The 19643-nt window shown below is 41.5% G+C and overlaps 1 protein-coding gene and 1 pseudogene across 1 annotated transcript in view; one reads left to right on the top strand and one right to left on the bottom strand.

Moving 5' to 3' along the window:
• Positions 1 to 13706: 13706 nt before the first annotated feature.
• LOC123879782 lies at positions 13707 to 16761 on the bottom strand (annotated as a pseudogene).
• An 18-nt stretch (positions 16762 to 16779) lies between these two features.
• Positions 16780 to 19643, top strand: part of LOC123879781 (otoferlin-like) — a 59403-nt gene continuing 56539 nt past the window's right edge. Inside the window, exon 1 of the mRNA XM_045927679.1 lies at positions 16780 to 16983. Coding sequence (XP_045783635.1) covers positions 16780 to 16983 — 204 coding nt within the window. The remainder of the gene's footprint in view (positions 16984 to 19643) is intronic.

The following is a 19643-nucleotide window of genomic DNA, read 5'->3' as shown; positions in this document are numbered from 1 at the left end:
TTCCCTATTAACTCAAATCAGGGTATAACGTCACTCTTATATTCCAAGTCCAGCCTCGATAGCTCACGGTTGAGGAGCGGACTGAATTCCGAAAGGTCGGCTGTTCAAACCTCACCCGTTGTACTATTGTCGTACCCACTCCTGGCACAAGCTTTACGCTTAATTGGAGGGGAAAAGGGAGTATTAGTCGTGCTTAGCATGGCTTATATTCTTTAAAAAAACCATCAGCTGTCCAGGCGCCAGTGCAAGGCATACTTGTCTCGGGATGATGGCTGTTGGAGTCCAAGGTCCTACAGTGGAAATCGCGTGCTAGTGTAGTGCTAGTAAACTTAGCGTGAGGCGCCCTCCGGCAAGATGGACTGATGAAAATGCCTCTAAGACAGTGGCTGGAGGAGGCTGGATAAGGAAGGCTGAGGACCGGATGTGTGGGCGCTCAGCGAAGGCTTATGATCAAGGCTGAAAATAATATGATCATGAATCATGATGAAACGTTATTGTCAACAGATGAAAAATTATAAAATAGATAGGTACCAAATTTAGCTTTTGACATTGGAACGGTTAGTAGGGTTGGCAACCCTAAGTGTAGAATGATTACTTTTGACTTTGTTTAATTTGTACAGATATATTTGCAGCTAAACCACGTACTTACCTAATAAGTACAAAACTCCAACTCGGGCTGAGTTTGGTTTTATTAACTGACTCCCAAAAACGTGAAGGTTCTCAATTCGGTGCGTTTTTTAAATCAGTCTGTCTGTCCGTCTGTCCCCCTGGGAGGAGCGAGGAGCGAGGACTCGACCATTATTATAACCGAGAGATTTGTGGGGCCATAAGAAGTGATGGGTTGTCACTTGTCAGTTTGTCCGTCCGTCTGCTTAGCTCAGAGACAATTTAGTACTAGAAAGCGGTAATTTGGCATGAGTATAGATATAGAGAGAAGGCGTCGTATCACTAAAGGGATCGTGTAAAGGCAACCGAGCGTATGAAGCTAGCAAATACTACAAGTTAATGCACAAAGTAGCATAGGTATATTTACATAAACATACATAATAATATTATGTTTACCTACCCCTTAGTTTCTGTTAAACCATTTTACCTGTGTGTTCGCGCATCGTTCATCCGACTAAGTTGAAGAACGTCTCTGAAGGTCGCAGTAGGTGGTAGGTACTACATAATATCTGTATTGTAAACGCCTGCCATAATTTAAAAGCATATATGTGGTTCATAGTTTTTACTGTGCACTTTATAAAATCAAGGTTTATTGTGAAACGCTTTCCCAATCAAAAACAGTGGATTGGGTACTAACTACTACTCGATTCAATTTGGTCTGGGTTCGATTCCCGGGTTGTGCAAAAAATAGGTTTAGGTTAGTCTACCTATAGGCTTTTCCAGAGGCGGTCTTAGCCATTGCGAGGCTCCGGGCGGCAGGTCTTGCGAGGCCCTAGTTTGTTCTTCGTGAAAAGTATGTGATGCGAAAGTAGGTCTGTTTGTTTGTTTAGGTATTTTTCATGTTTGAGGAGAAATGCTAAAGTTATACAAATAAATAGAGTTTTAAAATATTTTACATTAAAAGATTTACAAAATTAACAAATACAGAGATGATAAATTTTAAAATTGATATAAGTGGCTTTTCCTAAGACTAAAATCTTTAATTAAAGCGCAATAATCTAACGAATGATAAGACGAAAGATCCACGTAGCTCTCCCTGCTTTCTTTTGATACCTCGTTTCCTTTTTGAACTACCTGACTCAATTTTTCTGCCGGCATCACGATCACGCGAACTCATTTCGTGAATCTTGTTTTGTTTCGCACAAACAGTCAGAAATAATTTTTAAGTATCACACAGTTTTTTTTTACTTTTACCTTACTCAATACTTCAAATACTTTAATTTACACATTTCCAGCTCACTCAATACTAGAACGTAATCTTGGATACTTAGAATAAAACTGTAACTGGACGATTTCTGTACATTTGATATATTTTGAAAATTTTAATCGCAGAAAGTATTATTATTGACTAGCTGATACCCGCGACTTCGTTCGCGTGGATGTAGGTTTTTTGGAATTCCCTCGGGAACTCTTTGATTTTCCGGGATAAAAAGTAGCCTATGTGCTAATCCAGGGTATAATCTATCTCCATTCTAAATTTCAGCCCAATCCGTCCAGTAGTTTTTGCGTGAAGGAGTAACAAACATACAAACATACACACACACACACACACACACACACACACACACACACACACACACACATACAAACTTTCCCCTTTATAATATTAGTGTGATGTGATGTGATATAGATCCCAAAACAATTTTTTTTAGAATTTTTGTCTGTCTGTCTATCTGTCAGTCTATCTGTCTGTACGCGCATCATGCGAAAACTACTGAACGGATTTAAATGAAAGGTGCACTGAAAGTGCTCCGGGTTAATATATAGGGTAGTTTTCATTCCAAAAAAATTAAGGATTCTTCGAGATACAGGATCAAACTTTTTATCGATTTTACTCAATAACTTCTTATTCTTTTTTTTACAAAGGTATAGTACTGTCAGGTTGGTACCATGTAAGGTTGGTGAAGATCTGATGAACAGTTTCGGAAATAGAGGCTGGAACTCCTCAACGGGTAACAGCATAACGATCGCGATCAGTATAATAGCTTAGTAGAAAGTAGACTCTTAGTCATAACTAGTTGACCCGCCCCGGCTTCGCACGGGGAGTCTACCTGTTCCATAATACCACCCATATTTTGTCTATGGAATAGATAGGCTCCCTGTGCGAAGCTGGGGCCGGTCAACTAGTATTCAATAAAATTGAAAGATATGTAGCGAGCGCAACTTTTTTGTTTAATACAGATAAAAAAGAGAAATATAAACGAGCTCAGCCATAACAAAATTTTATGTTTCAAAGCACCCCACTCTACTTTTCTCATGTTTTTTATCCCGGAAAGACAAAGAGTTCCTAGGGGGATTTTCAAAAACTTACCATGTGGATTAAGTTCCGGGTATCAAATAATATACAATAAAAGCGCGAGCGAAGCGAGCGCGAAATTTTTGATATATTATTTACAAAAAAAACCATATTAATATTAGCCAAAGTCCTTTTCAGGGCCCATCTTCTTAGCTAAAATTTGGTATAATTCAGAGATAGCTTGCGCACAGATACTTTATCCCGAGTTTCCACGACGTTTTTTAAAACCCGAATCGATGGGAACGAAGTTTCGGGCATCAACTAATACAATATAAAAGCGCGAGCGAAGCGAGCGCAAAATTTTCGATATATTTAAATAAGAGAATGGTAAATTCGAGCCTCGGTCCAAAATGTTGAATTCCTAAAATGTTGAATCCTTATAATGTTGAATTTGTTGTGTGAATGTTGAAATATTTGATTTATCGTGCAAAATGTCAGAAAAAAATACCCGAGTATGGAACCCTCGCCTCGGTGCGCGAGTCCGACTCACAATTGGCCGGTTTTTTTTTTGTGAATTACGTATAAGCATATGCGAATTAAAAGCTTACTTTTAAGATTCAACATTTAATTTTGGGAATTCAAATTCAACATTTTGCGAATCCAACATTTTGGGATTTACCATTTAGCAACTCCGAAATTCAACATTTTGCAAATTCAACATTTTACGAATTCAACATTTTAAGCCTGAAGGAATTCGAGAATTAGTCTATTTTAAGCTTTCTTTTTCTGGGAGTTTGAACCACCAAAACCTTACCAGTAACAATTTTGTAACTCATACTACAAGCAAAATAATTCTAAGGTGACAAGAACTGACGAACGAAATAAAATACGGGGATTGCCCGAGCGATGAAGTAGTTACCTAACTTTATTTTAATTTACCGTTATTTAATAACCTTAATAAGTAATTAAAGATCAGAATCAAAAGTTTTAATTAAAAAATATGTTTAAAAAATGTATATTTTTTATAATTTGCTTGGGTTGTTGCGCGAGGCCCCTGCAAGAGCGAGGCCCCGGGCGATTGCCCCGTTCGCCACCCCCTAAGACCGCCACTGGGCTTTTCCTGTCAAGGAATTAATTCTAACTAATAGTCCGAAGTTACATCTCCTTGTCACAAATACACAATATATTATGTATAAAAGGGAAAAGCTGGCCGACTAACTGACTAATTGATCCATCAACGCGCAGCTCGAATTATTGGACGGTCGGCCTGACAATTATTATGGTATGCAGATTATAGCTGACGGATGACGGATGACGGATCCACACGAAGGGTTTTTGAAAATTCAACCCCTAAGGGGGCAAAATAGGGGTAGTAGTCCACGCTAGCTAGTTAATTATTATTCCCCCGCCGCGCCACCACGCTGAATTACTTTTTAACCGACTTCAAAAAAGGAGGAGGTTCTTTTTTTTTAAATGTATGTTCCCCGATTACTCAAAGACGCCTGGATCGATTTGGAACGTATTTTTTTGTTTGAAAAGGTATACTTTGGAGATGGTCCCATATAAATTTGGTGAAGATCTGATGAATATCTTCGGAGATGGAGAACAGAACTCCTCAATGGATAAGAGCAAATTGCTCGCGAACTAGGGATTGCAATGCTGGATCCGCAATCCAGCAATCCAGCTGGATCCAGCACGTTTTTGGTGCTTGCTGGATCCAGCATCTGTCGCTGGATCCAGCGGTGCGGATCCGCAATCAGCTAAAGTCAGCTAACTAAGTTTATTTTCGCGCAAAAACCATTGAATGTCATTCCTAAAAGTAAAAAAAAAAAACTACAACATAGCTCAAGTCTGAAATTATATTATAACTTTAACTTCTATTAAGTGACAATTGGGATAGGCTACGTAACTTTATTTCGAAAATTAGTGAGAATGAGAAACTGAGAGCCCTACCAAGTTAGTAAAATAGGTACCTAAATGAAAAGAAAAAGCTATCGGTGAGTGTTTAGTAGGCCAGTGCTCGTATCATACACTACAGTTTCATAAGATCTAGCCCGAAGATTACGATAGATTTCTATTGTGTAAAATTGCAAACCACGTTGGAAAAGGTGGATGGCTTGCCGTTAAACAACGGAGCCTGGTCAATTGCTCTAGCCCACTGCTGCTTCAGGATAGCACTAGACCTCATACTTCACGTCCAACGGTCGCTAAATTAAGGATCTGTGATTGGAAACACCCGCCAATCGCCATACTCCCCAAAACTTGCTCCAACAAACACTTTTTTTCGGAATTTAGACAATTTTTTGAAAAGAATTCAAAGATTTAATTAATTCTCGCTCCCACAATTATTTCAGCAATGGAATCAATGAATTACCTATAAAATGGCGAAAGTGTAGGTATAGATAAATGGTACATACTTCGATTGATTAAATACATAGTATCTAACTTCTAAATGTTTAAAATGTTTTTCTTTTTTTTCCATATAAAACGCTTTTTTCATAGGTAAGGACCTCACAATATAACTACAAACAAATATAGGTAGTTAGTTATTAAAGTTTCTACGGTTAAAGCATTAAAAAAAATTGCATTTCTTTGAAAAATCGATAGGTGCTGGATCCGCGCTGGATCCAGCTGGATTTGCTTCGATCCAGCAAAAATCCAGCTGGATTGAAAATGCCGCTGGATTGCAATCCCTATCGCGAACAGTGTAATAGCTTAGTAAACAGTAGGGTTTTAACTGGGTATCATAGAATATTATAGTACAGTGGGGCCAATAAAAATTGTAAAATAAAAAAAAATTCAAAAGAACATTACACGTGTAGAAACAAAAATTATTTTTTACTTTTTAGTGTTTGTGGTTTTTGAAGTCGGTTTTATTTTTCTTTTGAAAATTTATTTTTGTTTGGAGATAATCTCAGAAACTTATGTACGAATTTCCCTCCGGTTTTACCAATACAAAGAGGAAATATTTCAGAAGGTTACTGGCTATAATTTATGAACATTTTGCAATAAGCTACTGGTGCTATGAATGATCTGGCAAACTAAAATCAAAAGTAGCCCGATTTCAATCACGTCCTTTACACATACCAATCAAACTACATTAAACGGATACAGATGGATACAAGTAAAATTAAAACAACAATTGCGAAATCCGTGTGGCTTTGGGTGAAACCCAGGGAAGGTATTTACCCGGGTGCGATGCGGCAGCCGGCAGGACGGACGCTTCTCACACTTATCCGATGCGATATCGAGCGCTCATATAAGTATAACAAAGCCAAAAGAGAGAAAACGCATAAAAATGTTATGTTGCGTTCTGTCCGTATTGTATAACTCAGATATTCAAAAGTAATGAAATATAATGAACGCAATTTTGTTATGCAATATAGCGATTATGATGAATGTCGAGCGCATTTGCACTAAGCTAGGTCAATTCTATTTTGCACTCTATAATTCTATATGCTGTTAATGTTTCTGCATTATCAACTGTTTATCATAGCTATGTTGCCTCTGTCTTGAGGTATAACATTATATTTTGAGGCAACTCTACTGGGCGCTACGGCGTCACCGGAGGGGTGGCGAGTGCGAAGCTCCGCCTGGGGGTGAGCCCTAGGACTCGATGGAATAATTCGAGAGGTCGGGGTCAACGTCCTCCTAAGGTCGCCTCCTGTGAGGCTCGGACCACGGCTTAGGATGACTTTGGGATGGGTGGATTGGTTGGACTGGTTAGTCTGGTTCACTGTTGGCAGCGTAGTCTGGCTATGACCTTACCAGGCTGGATATTATCAGCATTTGATATCGCGTCGGAACGTTTAAAGAGCTGTAACGAATAACGACAAGCTCAGGGTAGGGCGGGGAGCCGTGCCTGGGCTGCAAGCCGCCCTTCATTCCACCGTGGAGTGTCTCGGAGAGCGCTCGTGGCGCGGTGGGCGGCGCACACTTGAGCGGTTTACCGCCATGACGGTCAGATACAAAGTTTTTGTGAAAAAGTGACTTTTAAATTGTAAAATGATATATTAAACCGATCAAAATGACGCTAAGTTTGAAAATCAACAGTTTCAAAGTATTGAAATGTAAAAATGAGAAATTCGCGAGGTTGGATTTCAGAGGTAAGTTGCGTGTTGCTATTTTTCCCGTGCATATCATTTTGTATATACCTTTGTGTTATTTACACAATTTTTAGCACAGTCCTGTCGCTTTATTTTACAATAAGCAAGGTAAATTTTCTTACTTTATTTTTATTATAATGTATTTGTAGAATTCCGCCATTCAGTCGTGTTATTTTGCAGAATCCTGGCTCTGTGTTCCCGACGCTGCACGTGTTTCCGATAATTTTCGAATTCCTTTGTTTTAGTTATTGTTTTATAAATGATTATTGTAATATGTTTATTATCAATTTCTTTTGTTATTAATAATGTACCTATCTTGCGCATAAATATGTTAAAAAAAAAAGGTTTTTTTATTGTTGTAATTGTTAGAAACGTAAAATTCTTGCAGTTTTGCGAATTTTTACTATATATATTTCAGCAACAGTAATTATTTTATGCAGCTAAAATATTTTTTTTTTTCAACAGCTAATGCTATTTTCACTTATGTCCAACATTAACTGTCGTGTACCCAAACTCGTCTATACCCAAAGAGCGCTTTCTCTCTTTCTCTCTCCCTCACACACGCACGCACACTCACTCACTCTCTCACACACACACACACACACACACACACACACACACACACACACACACATACACGCGTACACACACACATACATGCGTACACACACACATACACACACGCGCACACGCACACGTACACACATGCACTACCACACGCACGCACGCACGCACGCACACTGATTTTCTAAAATTCTGATTGTAATGCAATGCGAATTAATACAGCGCAGCAGCGTTTTGTTACGCTTGGAAGTAAAAGGACAACCGCAGCTTTCTATAGAGGGTTGGTACCTAAAATAAATTAGAGCGTTAAGCAACGAAATATGGCCTATTGGAACATATATTTTTTCTTTAATTTTTAGTATATTTTTTGTTTCCCAAAAATATGGGGTTCTCGAGATATTAATTTTTAAAAAACCATGAAAATCGATTATTTTTGACGTTCAACGACCATATTTAGTCTGTTCAAGTTGAATTGTCACTGTTCAGTCTTCATGTGACAACTGTCTAGTGTCAGTTGTCAATGTCAATGATTAGTGATTACTTTACTCTGTGGTCGTTGGTCAATGTTATAGACAAGCAAATAGTTCGGTAATTTATTGTTTATAAAGAAAAATCAAAACTGCGAGAGATTCGTATGAACGATTTTTCGGATGTCTTACAGATACACAGTAATTAATTAGCGTACGCAAGCGAATGACTAATGAAGATTGACAACGGCAATCTGACATTTGTCAAAACATCGCCACAGAGTACAGACCTGCGTAGTTTTACCTATTGTACGGACCGCCGCGCCCCTGCCTTTACTTGTCATGTTGGTACTATTGCGTAGTCTGCTTTATTTTTTAGTCCATAAGGTTTATTTTTCTGTGATTTGTAATGGTGCCAATGACGTTATGCCAGGGAACAAGTTATAATGAAGGAATGTACGTTTCATTATACGCCAGCATCAATTTATGGCTGATTATTTGGTAAATATTAAAATAGTTTGCCCATATTTTAAAATTAAATTATTTATATTTTAAAAACCCTTGAAAAATGTCTAATAAAATTACATTTAATTTAATGTGCAACAAAGCAAGTATTGTTTGGTACCATTTTTGCGGTTGTCCTTTAGGTAGGTACGCAGGTTCGTAGGTTATCTTTCTAGAGTCAGATATTTCAGCACACGGAGGGTACGGGCCACGGGGTGGTGGGGGCAGGAAGATTAACAAGGGGGGAGGTGGGTAGAAGGTGGAGGAGGTTGGGAGGTGATGGGGTAGTAGGTGGGGAAGTACGTGGTGACATCGGGAGAGATGGGAGGAGACGGGGAGAAGAAGTTTGATTAGGTGACCTCAATGAAGTGGAAAAGTATTCCATTTAAAAACTTGGGTAGGGGGAGGTGGAGAAGTTGGAGGGAGAGGTGGGGAGAGATGGAGAGAGGGATGTGAGGTGAGGTGGATGGAAGTGGGAGGGAGAGGGAGGGAGAGGTAGGGGATGATGAAAATAACTAGGTAAAGACCAAGTAGATTAAATGGGCTACGCCAGAAGACTCGCTCCATCGCTCCTTCATTCAGCTCTCACCTGCTTGACCTTCGGTTAGGTACGAAGTAGGTACGTTGCCAATGATCTTTCTTCTCAGTTGAAATGCATAGTAGTATTTGAGCTATTCTCATTTTAGAATGGTGGTCACGCAAAGTTTAATGTCGCTACATTACTGAACAATTAGTTAATGGGAAAGTAAAAATAAATCCTGAAAAAACGTTAATTACGTCACTGCCACCTTACACTCACCTAATAATTAAGTATAATTCGTTAAGATTAGTTATAATTGCGTTATTTCAAGCACACAATTACTAGCGTCCTTGTCAAGTAGCGTCTCGCACGCTACCGCATGACCGTGCTACCGCCTTCGAGAATCACGTAAAAACCGGTAAGTGCGAGTCGGGACTCGCGCCTTATTCCCTGCTGCTTTTAAGTGTATGGGAGACTCCTTGCAATATAATTGAATTGAATTTCTAATTCAATATTTGGATTCGGGTCAACGTTTTACACCAAATTCCCAAAATTTCAGGTTTTTAACTCATTTATGGTCTACGAGCTAGAGACCTGTAACACACAGGACAGATAGACGGACAGACGGACGGTCAGACAGACAGACAGACGGACAGCAGAGTGACATTAATAGGGCCCCGTTTTTACCATTTGGGTTCGGAACCCTAAAAATGAGTATCACGCAAGGAAGTCCAGTGGCACATTCAAAGTTCAAACCATATGAAGCTCGTGGCCAGGCGGGGGTCCTTACCATACTCTGTCCATGTAGAGATGTAAGTATGGGCCTCTCTGTTACGTAATCTTATACAAATGATAAAGACAAAATCTGTCCGTCTGCCCATCCGTCCGTCTGCCCATCTGTCCATCGGTCCATCCGTCCGTCTGCCCATCTGTCCATCCGTCCGTCTGCCCATCTGTCCATCCGTCCATCCGTCCGTCTGCCCATCTGTCCATCCGTCCGTCTGCCCATCTGTCCATCCGTCCGTCTGCCCATCTGTCCATCCGTCCATCCGTCCGTCTGCCCATCTGTCCATCTGTCGTGACTGTCAACAAAACCTATAGGGTAGGTAGTTACTTCCTGTTGACCTAGAATCATGAAATTTGGCAGGTAGGTAGGTCTTATAGCACAAGTAAAGGAATAAATCCGAAATACATGAATTTGTGAAATACATCACAAAAAAAAAACGGGCCAGGTGCGAGTCCAACTCGCGCATCGAGGGTTCCATCAGGTATTTTTTCCGACATTTTGCACGATAAATCAAAAACTACTGTGTATAAAAATAAACAAAAATCTGTTTTAGAATGTACAAGTAAAGCCCTTTTTAACCGACTTCTAAAAAAGGAGGAGGTTCTCAATTCGTCGGAATCTTTTTTTATTTTTTATGTATGTTCCCCGATTACTCAAAGACCTTTGGACCGATTTGGATTTATTTTTATTTTTATTCACTCTAGGCAAGCGCTTGACCACAATCACACCTGATGGAAAGTGATGATGTGGTCTAAGATGGGACGCGTTTACCTAGAAGGTGCCTATTCACTCTTGTTTTAAAGATACCCGGATTGTAATTGGTAGGAAACACCGATCGCGGGAGAGTATTCCAAACCTTAGCCATGCGTACATACGTTTTATTTTTCTTTTGAAAATTTATATATATTATCAGTGGTAGATTTTTTTGACGATTCAAAAGCACTTGTAAAAGTTTAATTGAATAAAAACATTTTTTGAATTGAATGTGATACGTGACTTGTATAGTTATCTTACTTGGAAAATTAAAACACTTTTTTTATGATGCTACCACAAATTCACGGTTTTCAGATTTATTCCTTTACTTGTTCTATAAGACCTACCTACCTGCCAAATTTCATGATTATAGGTCGACAGGAAGTACCCTATAGCTTTTTTTGACAGACACGACGGACGGACGGACAGACAGGCAGACAGACAACAAAGTGATCGTATAAGATCCGTTTTTCCTTTTGAGGTACGGAACCCTAAAAATGTGTTCATGAAGGAGTAATTAGTATGATTTTCAAAGTAAGATAACTATTCTAAGTGGGATATAACATGAAAGGGTTTTACCTGTACATTCTAAAACAGACATTTGTTTATTTTTATGCATATTAGTTTTTCATTTATCGCACAAAATTTTGAAAAAAAAAACATACCCGAGTAGGGAACCCTCGGTGCATGAGTCTGACTCGCACTTGACCGGGTTTTTTTTTTTTGAAAACATATTTAGTAGGTACTAGTAGGACTTACCTATAATTTGGTCTATTATAATTTTAAACAATATCTATAAAGTTGAACTTGGTACCTACTGTAGTATTATATACTGTGATCAGGAGTGCTAATACGAGGTCACTGCGCTCTAGCTTCGCTTGATATCCGCGCGGACGTACGCGACAATTTTGGGGAGCGAGGCAGCCCGCAAATTCCTAAAGTTCCGGGAAAACCTAGCCCTAAGTACATATATAGTTTCCCTAACTTGTAAATAACTACAAACTTGACATTGGCTAATCTGAGTAAAGCCAGACGAAAGAAAAAAACAGGTACTAGTATATATTCTGTACCGGGAGGTGCCTACATCAGCCCGGCTAGCATGGGCAGTAGATAAAAATTATATCCCCCGATTATATCCACTGACGTCATAGAAATCGGGCAGGTGTACCTACGCCTTAGCGGTGTGCGGTGTCGTGTCGACACAGTTGTCTAGGCCCGGAGTCTCAACCACAAGAGTAGCGAACAGAGGCAAAGCTTCATACAAGCGCGCTACGATAGGTACACTACTACAAGCTTGAGGCGCGTGTGTGCGTGAGCACAGGCGCTACGTCGCGTACGGAGAGAAATCGGTTTATACCGGCTCGGCCTGTGCTCAAGCTCAGGGGCTGCAGTACACGTCGCGCGTCGTGTTTTCATTTAATTTAATGTTAATGATAATAATTTAAAAAGTGTTTAAAATCTATTTTCTTGAACTTAGAGCTCCCTAGGATCACAAAACAGGAAACTGTTACCAAAACTTAAAAAGTCGACGCCATTTTGAAATTCTTTGTTAATTGACCGATTTCGTTCAAAATCAATATCTGAGGATCCCTAGGATCACAAAACAGGAAACTGTTACCAAAATTTAAAACAGTTGGCACCATTTTGTAATTCTTTGTAAATTGACCGATTTCGTTCAAAATCGATATTTAGATCTATCGATCGATATTTAAACTAGGCAATCACAACAAAAACAAACTTTGCCATCTTGTTGAACAAATAACTATTGTTTATTATAAATAAACAATATGATGAATATAAAAAAAACATGTTGTGCATTACCATGCAAACTTCCACCGAAAATTGGTTTGAACGAGATCTAGTAAGTAGACTATTATTAAAACATCGATCAAAGTTACAACGAACTACAAGAACTTTTATATGATGTTACTTGCTGCTACGGAACCCTTCATGGGCAAGTCTGACTCGCACTTGGCCTCTTTTTTAATTATTAATTATAGCTTGTTGACTTCAGCAACGAGGAAATAGTTGTTTAGTGCAAGCTGCTTACTTCCCCGAAGGTTCCTAGTTTGTTCGACTAATATTTACTCCGTGAAAAATGGAAGCAAAAAATAATTTCCTAGCTCCATCAGCTGGAGTGGGAACGATGAACTCTGTACAACATTTTAAAATAAATTGGAAGAGAAATTAAGGGTGAAAAAATAAAAATGACTTCGGGATTTTATACGTAGCTACTACTACGAGGTGTGTGTGTGTTTGTGTGTTGTTGTGGAAGTGCTTGTGCGCGTATAATATGTCTATGTTTTAAGATCAGATTATATTTTGCGAACAGTATGAAAGTTTGAACCTGATCAGAGTTATTTCGGCCAACTAATAAGTATGTTTGTTGGCAGGTTTGGTGAAGTACTCCGCCATACTGCTGGACGACGATGAGATCCTCGTCGTGAATCAGGTGAGCGTCTCGTTGTACTGAGCGATCAGACTATTTTTAGCAATGACTGTTATAAGTGATGCTTTTCGTCACTTTTATTTATATATGTAACGGGCAATTTGATAAGTCCGGGCACTATTAATAATGGCCGGTCTGTATTAATAATGCCCGACTCAATTGGGCAATATGATTAAAACACCCTATCTTGGTCAAAGTAATAAAATAGGTGAACTGTAGTGTTTTTGTTTATTAAATGAAAGAACCTAATCTAAGTTTTTTTTTTATACGTGGGAAAATCCTCATGGATACCACCGCACTCGGGGAGGCGAGGTGGTTATATGTCGGACTCTTACCGACTAAAACCCCACGGCTTACCGTCTCAATCGTTGTTGCTGGGCACAGGGACACGAACGTATTCAACTGCGACTCAGCTAACGGCGCCCGCCAAGGCAGGCCCAGCCCTGGGACTAAAAGGGGCCCTAACACCGTTTAAGGCTCGCCGGAAACAAGGGCTTGCCTTCCAACTCGAGGACCTACTCACCCGCGGGTAACAGACTCCCCGTGTCTATTACCCGGAGGCCCTACTCAAGGGGGCAAGCGACGGTCGTGTGCAGCTCGCCTGCGCCCGATTCTCCTGCGGCGCATGGGATGAGAGCTTTCGGTTTCCTCTCTCAGCCGCTCCGCTGCCTCCTTCTGCGTCATTACTTCCTCGCTGAAGGAGACCATCGCTTGCCAGGCCCTCTCACTGTCCACCATGGATTTAGTCACGGCGGGCAATGAGAGGTCCTGCCCCATAATATCCACCAGTGACTGGCGAGGCTCCGCCCACGCCGGGCACTCAGCCAGCGTATGTTGTCCTGTGTCTCAAACACTACCGCACTGGTGGCATTCCTCTGTGGGCTCTCCGCACCAGCCTGCACAGGTATCTTCCAAAGCACCCGTGCCCCGTAAGGACCTGTACAAGGTGAAACGTGAGTGCTCCATGCTTCCTCTTCGTCCAATCCTCGAGGATGAGATGGATATCGATAATCTTATGACCAGCAGTGGGTGACTCGAGCCTCCTTTGCCAATGGAAGAGGAGCTAACCTTTTTTTTTCCGGCCCGAATACTGCTCTTCCCCTCAGATGACTCCAAAAGGGACCAGCAGCGCCCAGGCACACTGGGAGGTTACTTGGCTGGCACCCCAAGAGGAGCTAACCTAACCTAACCTTACCTAACCTAAGGCCCTCCCCCCGCAAGTACGCGCCCCTGCCAACGGCCGCGGTCCAATTTATCACATTGCCCGGCTACAAGTAGGGAATTATTCATACTGCCCGGTCCAAGTACGAGGACCTCCGGCGCGCCCTGCTGGACGGGATCGTTCGTGAGGAGGAGGGTCCGCGGTCTACTACCAGGACCTCGTTGCAACGGCGGAAAACTTCGGGAAGCTACGGGAGTTCGCGCACCACTGGCACAAGAGGCGGAACAGCTCGGAGCCGTGATCGAGGACCTGCGCAAGGACAGGAACGGATCCGGACTGCGCGGCACGCGGGGATCTTTGTATTGTGTTCGTCAGCCCCAGAAAGGGGAGAATGACAAATGGGACAAGGAAGAGATAAATAATTTGTAGGGAGTCAAGAATGCGCCCCTGGGAAACACGCCCAGAGCAAGTACCGGGGGGCTCTCCCGCGATTCGGCCCATATAACCGAGAGGTTGGAGGGGCCATGGGTGGTTGGAGGGTTGCCCGGTCCAAGTGATAAATTCAAGCTATCTCAAACAGTGACTTGTTACATGGACCACGGGCAAAGTGATAAATTAATCACTTTGCCCATCGCTCTTGGGCATTATTAATAATGGCCGGTCCTTATTAATAATGCCCAGTTAATCACGTTGCCCGTAACATGTATACATACGAGTATACTATTATTATATTAAGTTAGGTCTTAAAAAATATTCAATTAAACTTTTACAAGTACTTTTAAATCGTCAAATGCCTCTGGTTCGGAATGCAACGTCAACAACCAAGTTTTTTTTTAAAGGATATTAACCATGACTAATAAGTAAAGCTTGTGCCAGGAGTGGGTATATGACAATAGTGCAACGGGGTGGGGTTTGAACCGCCGACCTTTCGGAATTCAGTCCGCTCCTCAACCGTTGAGCTATCGAGGCTCTAAATCATCATATGATATTAAATATTACATATCATGATGATTTATTGGACACCTGACTCCCCTGGACACATGGATTTTCGTCAGAGAAAATTTATTCTTGTAATTATTTTTATTTTGTAATTTACTTGTAATTTATTCTTATCAGTCATAATAACAAGTGTAATTTAAAAATTTATAACACCCCCGACAAGTGAAGGTTACAGTAAGAACTAGAAAAGAGCTGATAACTTTCAAATGGCTGAACCGATTTTCTTGGATTATAGCTAAGAACACTCTCGCTCGATCAAGCCACCTTTCAAACAAAAAAAAAATAAAAAAATCGGTTCATTAGTTTAGGAGCTACGATGCCACAGACAGATACACAGATACACACGTCAAACTTATAACAACCCTCTTTTTGGGTCAGGGGTTAAAAAGTTTTTCAATCCTGTTTTATCTTTGAAAATATCTGTTCTAACTTTATAATTCCATTTTCAAATTCAAAGTCTTTTAGATTCATTCAAGCTAATTGGGATTCGAGGTAAAGTTCGCGACAGCTCGATATGGCAACCGGAGTGGAAACACCCCGCACACCCGCACGGCCCCCGCGCTAACCCGGTACGAAACCCGACGATTCGACATACTTTCCGAGGCACGGGAGTATCGCTGCCTTCCTAACTTCCCAACTCCAGGCCGCTACTGAAAATTTCATGAGTCATGACAGAAAAACAGTAGTGTCCCAGCGTGGACGCCCTGGACCCAACACCCGACCACGAGACCCCGGTCGAGGAAGCGTTCTTCCCCACACTGCACCCGGGCAGGAAGGCAACGCCACGCGACCCCGGCCCTCGTGCCCCGGCTCGGCCTAGGCCAAACGGAGAAGAACCCGCCGAAAATCCAATCACTTTTTTGTTTTGGCCTGACCTGCGACATTTATTAAACATTCAACATGATTAGCATAATGGCACAGTATTTTGCAACCCCAATGTTCGCTCGTGACGCTGTATTTGTGATTACCGATGCTGGACTGTGATTAATGACTACTTGCAATTTATTTGAATAAAAATCCTTCTACTTATTTCTGTTTCTAATAAACATTTTATTAGAAACAGAAATAAGTAGACGGATTTTTATTTAACCTACGCGGCCGAAGTCACGTGGAATTTCGTCGTCTCGTCTTGAATTATTAATTTAATTTATTATTCTTTGACTCGTAAATTAAAAACGAGTGAGCAAAATGGAGTGAGTTCTAACCGCAGATTAAAAATTAAAACTCCTAAAAGCCGATTACACAGCTTTCGAATATAAAGGTTTTGTTTAAAATAATGACTACCCATATTATAAATGCGAAAGTGTCTTTGTTTGTTGGTTTGTTTGTTTGTTCATCAACCTGTATATGTCAACAGTTGAACATAGATCTTTTCAAGAGCGGAGAGTCACCAAACACGGTTCTCCGCCTTCCTCATCCATCAGCTTCCCGCCCTTTCGTCAGGTCCATGGTCCCGCGGATCGGAGGTCGTGCTAATACTGCACTTCTCAACACGTGGTCTCCACTCCAAAACACGTCTGCCCCTTCCATCGATCCTGCGATGGCCATGGCTTACCACAGCCGATGATGTGTGCCCGGCAGACGTTCGAGTGGCCGGTGACGTCGCCGCTGCTGCCGGGCGAGGTGGTGACGGTGCAGCTGCTGGCGCGCGGGCGCTGGGGCGCGCCGCGCATGCTCGGCGTGTACCGGCTGGGCCTGCACGTGCTCGTGGCGGACGGCCAGCTCGCGCTCACCGACTCGCTCGTCGACGACAACAACCGCGCCGTTCCGGTGAGTGCTCTCTACTGCTACATACATGATGCCTGCCACTTCGTCCGACTTACCGGTGTATTAAGGAAGGCTCAATAGCTTTTGACATAGTTTCTCTAACGTACGAATTTAAAAGTACTTGGAAAAGGAACCCCTTTATTAATAGGATCACCTCTCAGACTTGGGCGCGTTTGGAACCCTCGTAGCTTTAGTTTGTACGGGAGCTGTGTGTCTGTGCGCTCGACCGTAGCAATAGGGAAATTTCCCACCGAGCTATGTTGTTCTCGGTAGCGCCAGCTGGACCGACGGTTGTGCGTCAAAACTTCTATATAATATAGTGCAATTTGGTAAACGCTCTGTCAATGCGATTGAAAGTTGCGTGTTCTACTTGAGTTTCCAATTAAGCTACCCGTGCTGCCATCTAGGCCGTAGGTCGTGAGTTATCAGGCTGGGGTTCATGTTTCGAGCGTTGTTGATTGATTGAGTTTTAGAAGCGACATCTTGTGAAGGTGGCAACCGCTACATTGGTGAGCCCGACGTGATCGAAGACGGATCGCACACTGCAACCGACTCAAGCGTGGTCACACACCACCACAAACAGCCGACGTGATCGAAGACGGATCACACATCAACGCAAACCAACTCAAGCGTGGTCACACACCACCGCAACAGCCGACGTGATCAAAAGTGGACGCACACCGCACACTAGCGCACGGCGCACACCAACGCGATCAAGGGACGCTATTGCGCACATACCGCAACACCCTTGGGATCGCACGGCGCAAGCGCAGCAAGCGTCATCGCACATCAGGGTACAATGGGTCTGCACTCCACCAGCAGATGTCAGCTTACAACGCCACTTCTCTGGATGGCTAAGCCAGGCGCCAGTCCCCTTGGATGCGCAACAACGCCACCTCTCCTCGATGCTTCACACCACGGCGTCGTCTCAGAGGGGAGTGATGTAGCGATTGCCACATTCGCAAGAAGATGTCGCTTCTAAATTCAATCAGTCAACAACGCTCGATACATGAACCCCAGCCTGATAACTCACGACCCGCGGTCTAGATGGCAGCACGGGTAGCTTAATTGGAAACTCAAGGAGAAACGCGCAACTTTCAATCGCATTGACAGAGCGTTTACCAAATTGCACTATATATAGAAGTTTCGACGCACAATCGTCGGCCCAGCTGGCGCTACCGAGCACAACACCGCTCGGTTGGGAAACCTTATTGTTACAGTCGAGCACACAGCCACAGCTCCCGTACATTGGTGACGTAATTAATAATTATCACCACTATATCGTATAAAAACAATTCCGACCATCAAAATTAGTTCAATTGTACCTACTTTGAATAAATAATTTTGACTTTGACTTGACTTTGAATACTTTGTGAAGAAAAAGTGTAAAACTTTTGTCGGTGTTTTAAAAATTATTTATAGTAAAATTATTATTCAATCAAAGTCGTAGCAATTCGTAGTGACGCGTAGCAGCGTAGAGCGGTGGGACGTAGATCTTGGCTACGATAGTAACATATAGATTTTACAAGAATTTAGAGTTGAAACACTTCGGCGTTAAGAGCGAACGATAGTGGGCTTTTCTCCATACAAACGTACCTATTCTGCTGTTTCCTTCGTGGATAATGTCTCTAGAGCAATGATTTTTTTCTTAAAAATCTAGAACTCATTAATGCGTGCCTGTATGTTTTCCTTTTTTCCAAAACATAATCACGAAAATAAATATGACAATCCGAAAACCCGAAAAAATCGCCAGTTTTTACCGCCATGTTCAGACGACTATTATACAAATTTGATAAGATTTTAACAAAAAAGCAAAACATAGGAGCAAAGATGTACTTTTCCTCGAAATGGTATAACAACCATCGAGATAGCTGTCCAGTTTTGAAGAAGGAAACAGCCGAATACGAAACGTGTTTTGGTCGAGGTTTTTGTAGGTAAAATCAGCCTGAGCTGCAGTTGTCCCTTTCGCAGTTTACGGGGGCAGGTTGGAGGTGAGGGACGGTGAAGCTTACACGTACACTAATAGGGAAGTGGCACTTGATCATATTTTTATCGATACTCTAGTGATGTACACCGATGTCGATATTTACACGATACAATGATTATTTTTATTTATTATCGTGTGATTGTAAGTATTATTTTTTATTGTTGAAGCAGGGTTGAGATACTTTATATCGCAATTGCAACCATTTATTTTTAACCGACTTCCAAAAAAGGAGGAGGTTCTCAATTCGTCGGAATCTTTTTTTTTAAATGTGTGTTCCCCGATTAATCGAAGATGCTTGGACCGATTTGAAAAATTCTTTTTTTGTTAAAAGTAGACTTCCCAAGTGATTTCATGATCATCAAGTCATGATCTGATGGTGGTAGCCTGGAGAAATCGAGGGAACTCTTAAAATTTTATAGAAAACTTAAAGCTATTTTGGTAGTGTTTGGGATTCTTGAAATTGTAGTAGAAGTTGAATAGAGAAGTACTTTTGAGGTAGATATACAACTGTTGAAATCCGATAATACTCCTGATGTGGTCCCATGGGCATCATGTCAGGATCTGATGACAAGATCCTAGAGGAACCGCGGAAACCTTCAAAATAGGAAAAGATAACATACGAGTAGCTGTTTTCATCAACAAGTGCAGCATTTGCACTAAGAAAGAACCATTTAGT

Source organism: Maniola jurtina, chromosome W (assembly GCF_905333055.1).
Source record: "Maniola jurtina chromosome W, ilManJurt1.1, whole genome shotgun sequence".
Classification (NCBI taxonomy): Eukaryota; Metazoa; Arthropoda; class Insecta; order Lepidoptera; family Nymphalidae; genus Maniola; species Maniola jurtina.
This window is presented reverse-complemented; position numbering and strand designations above follow the sequence as displayed.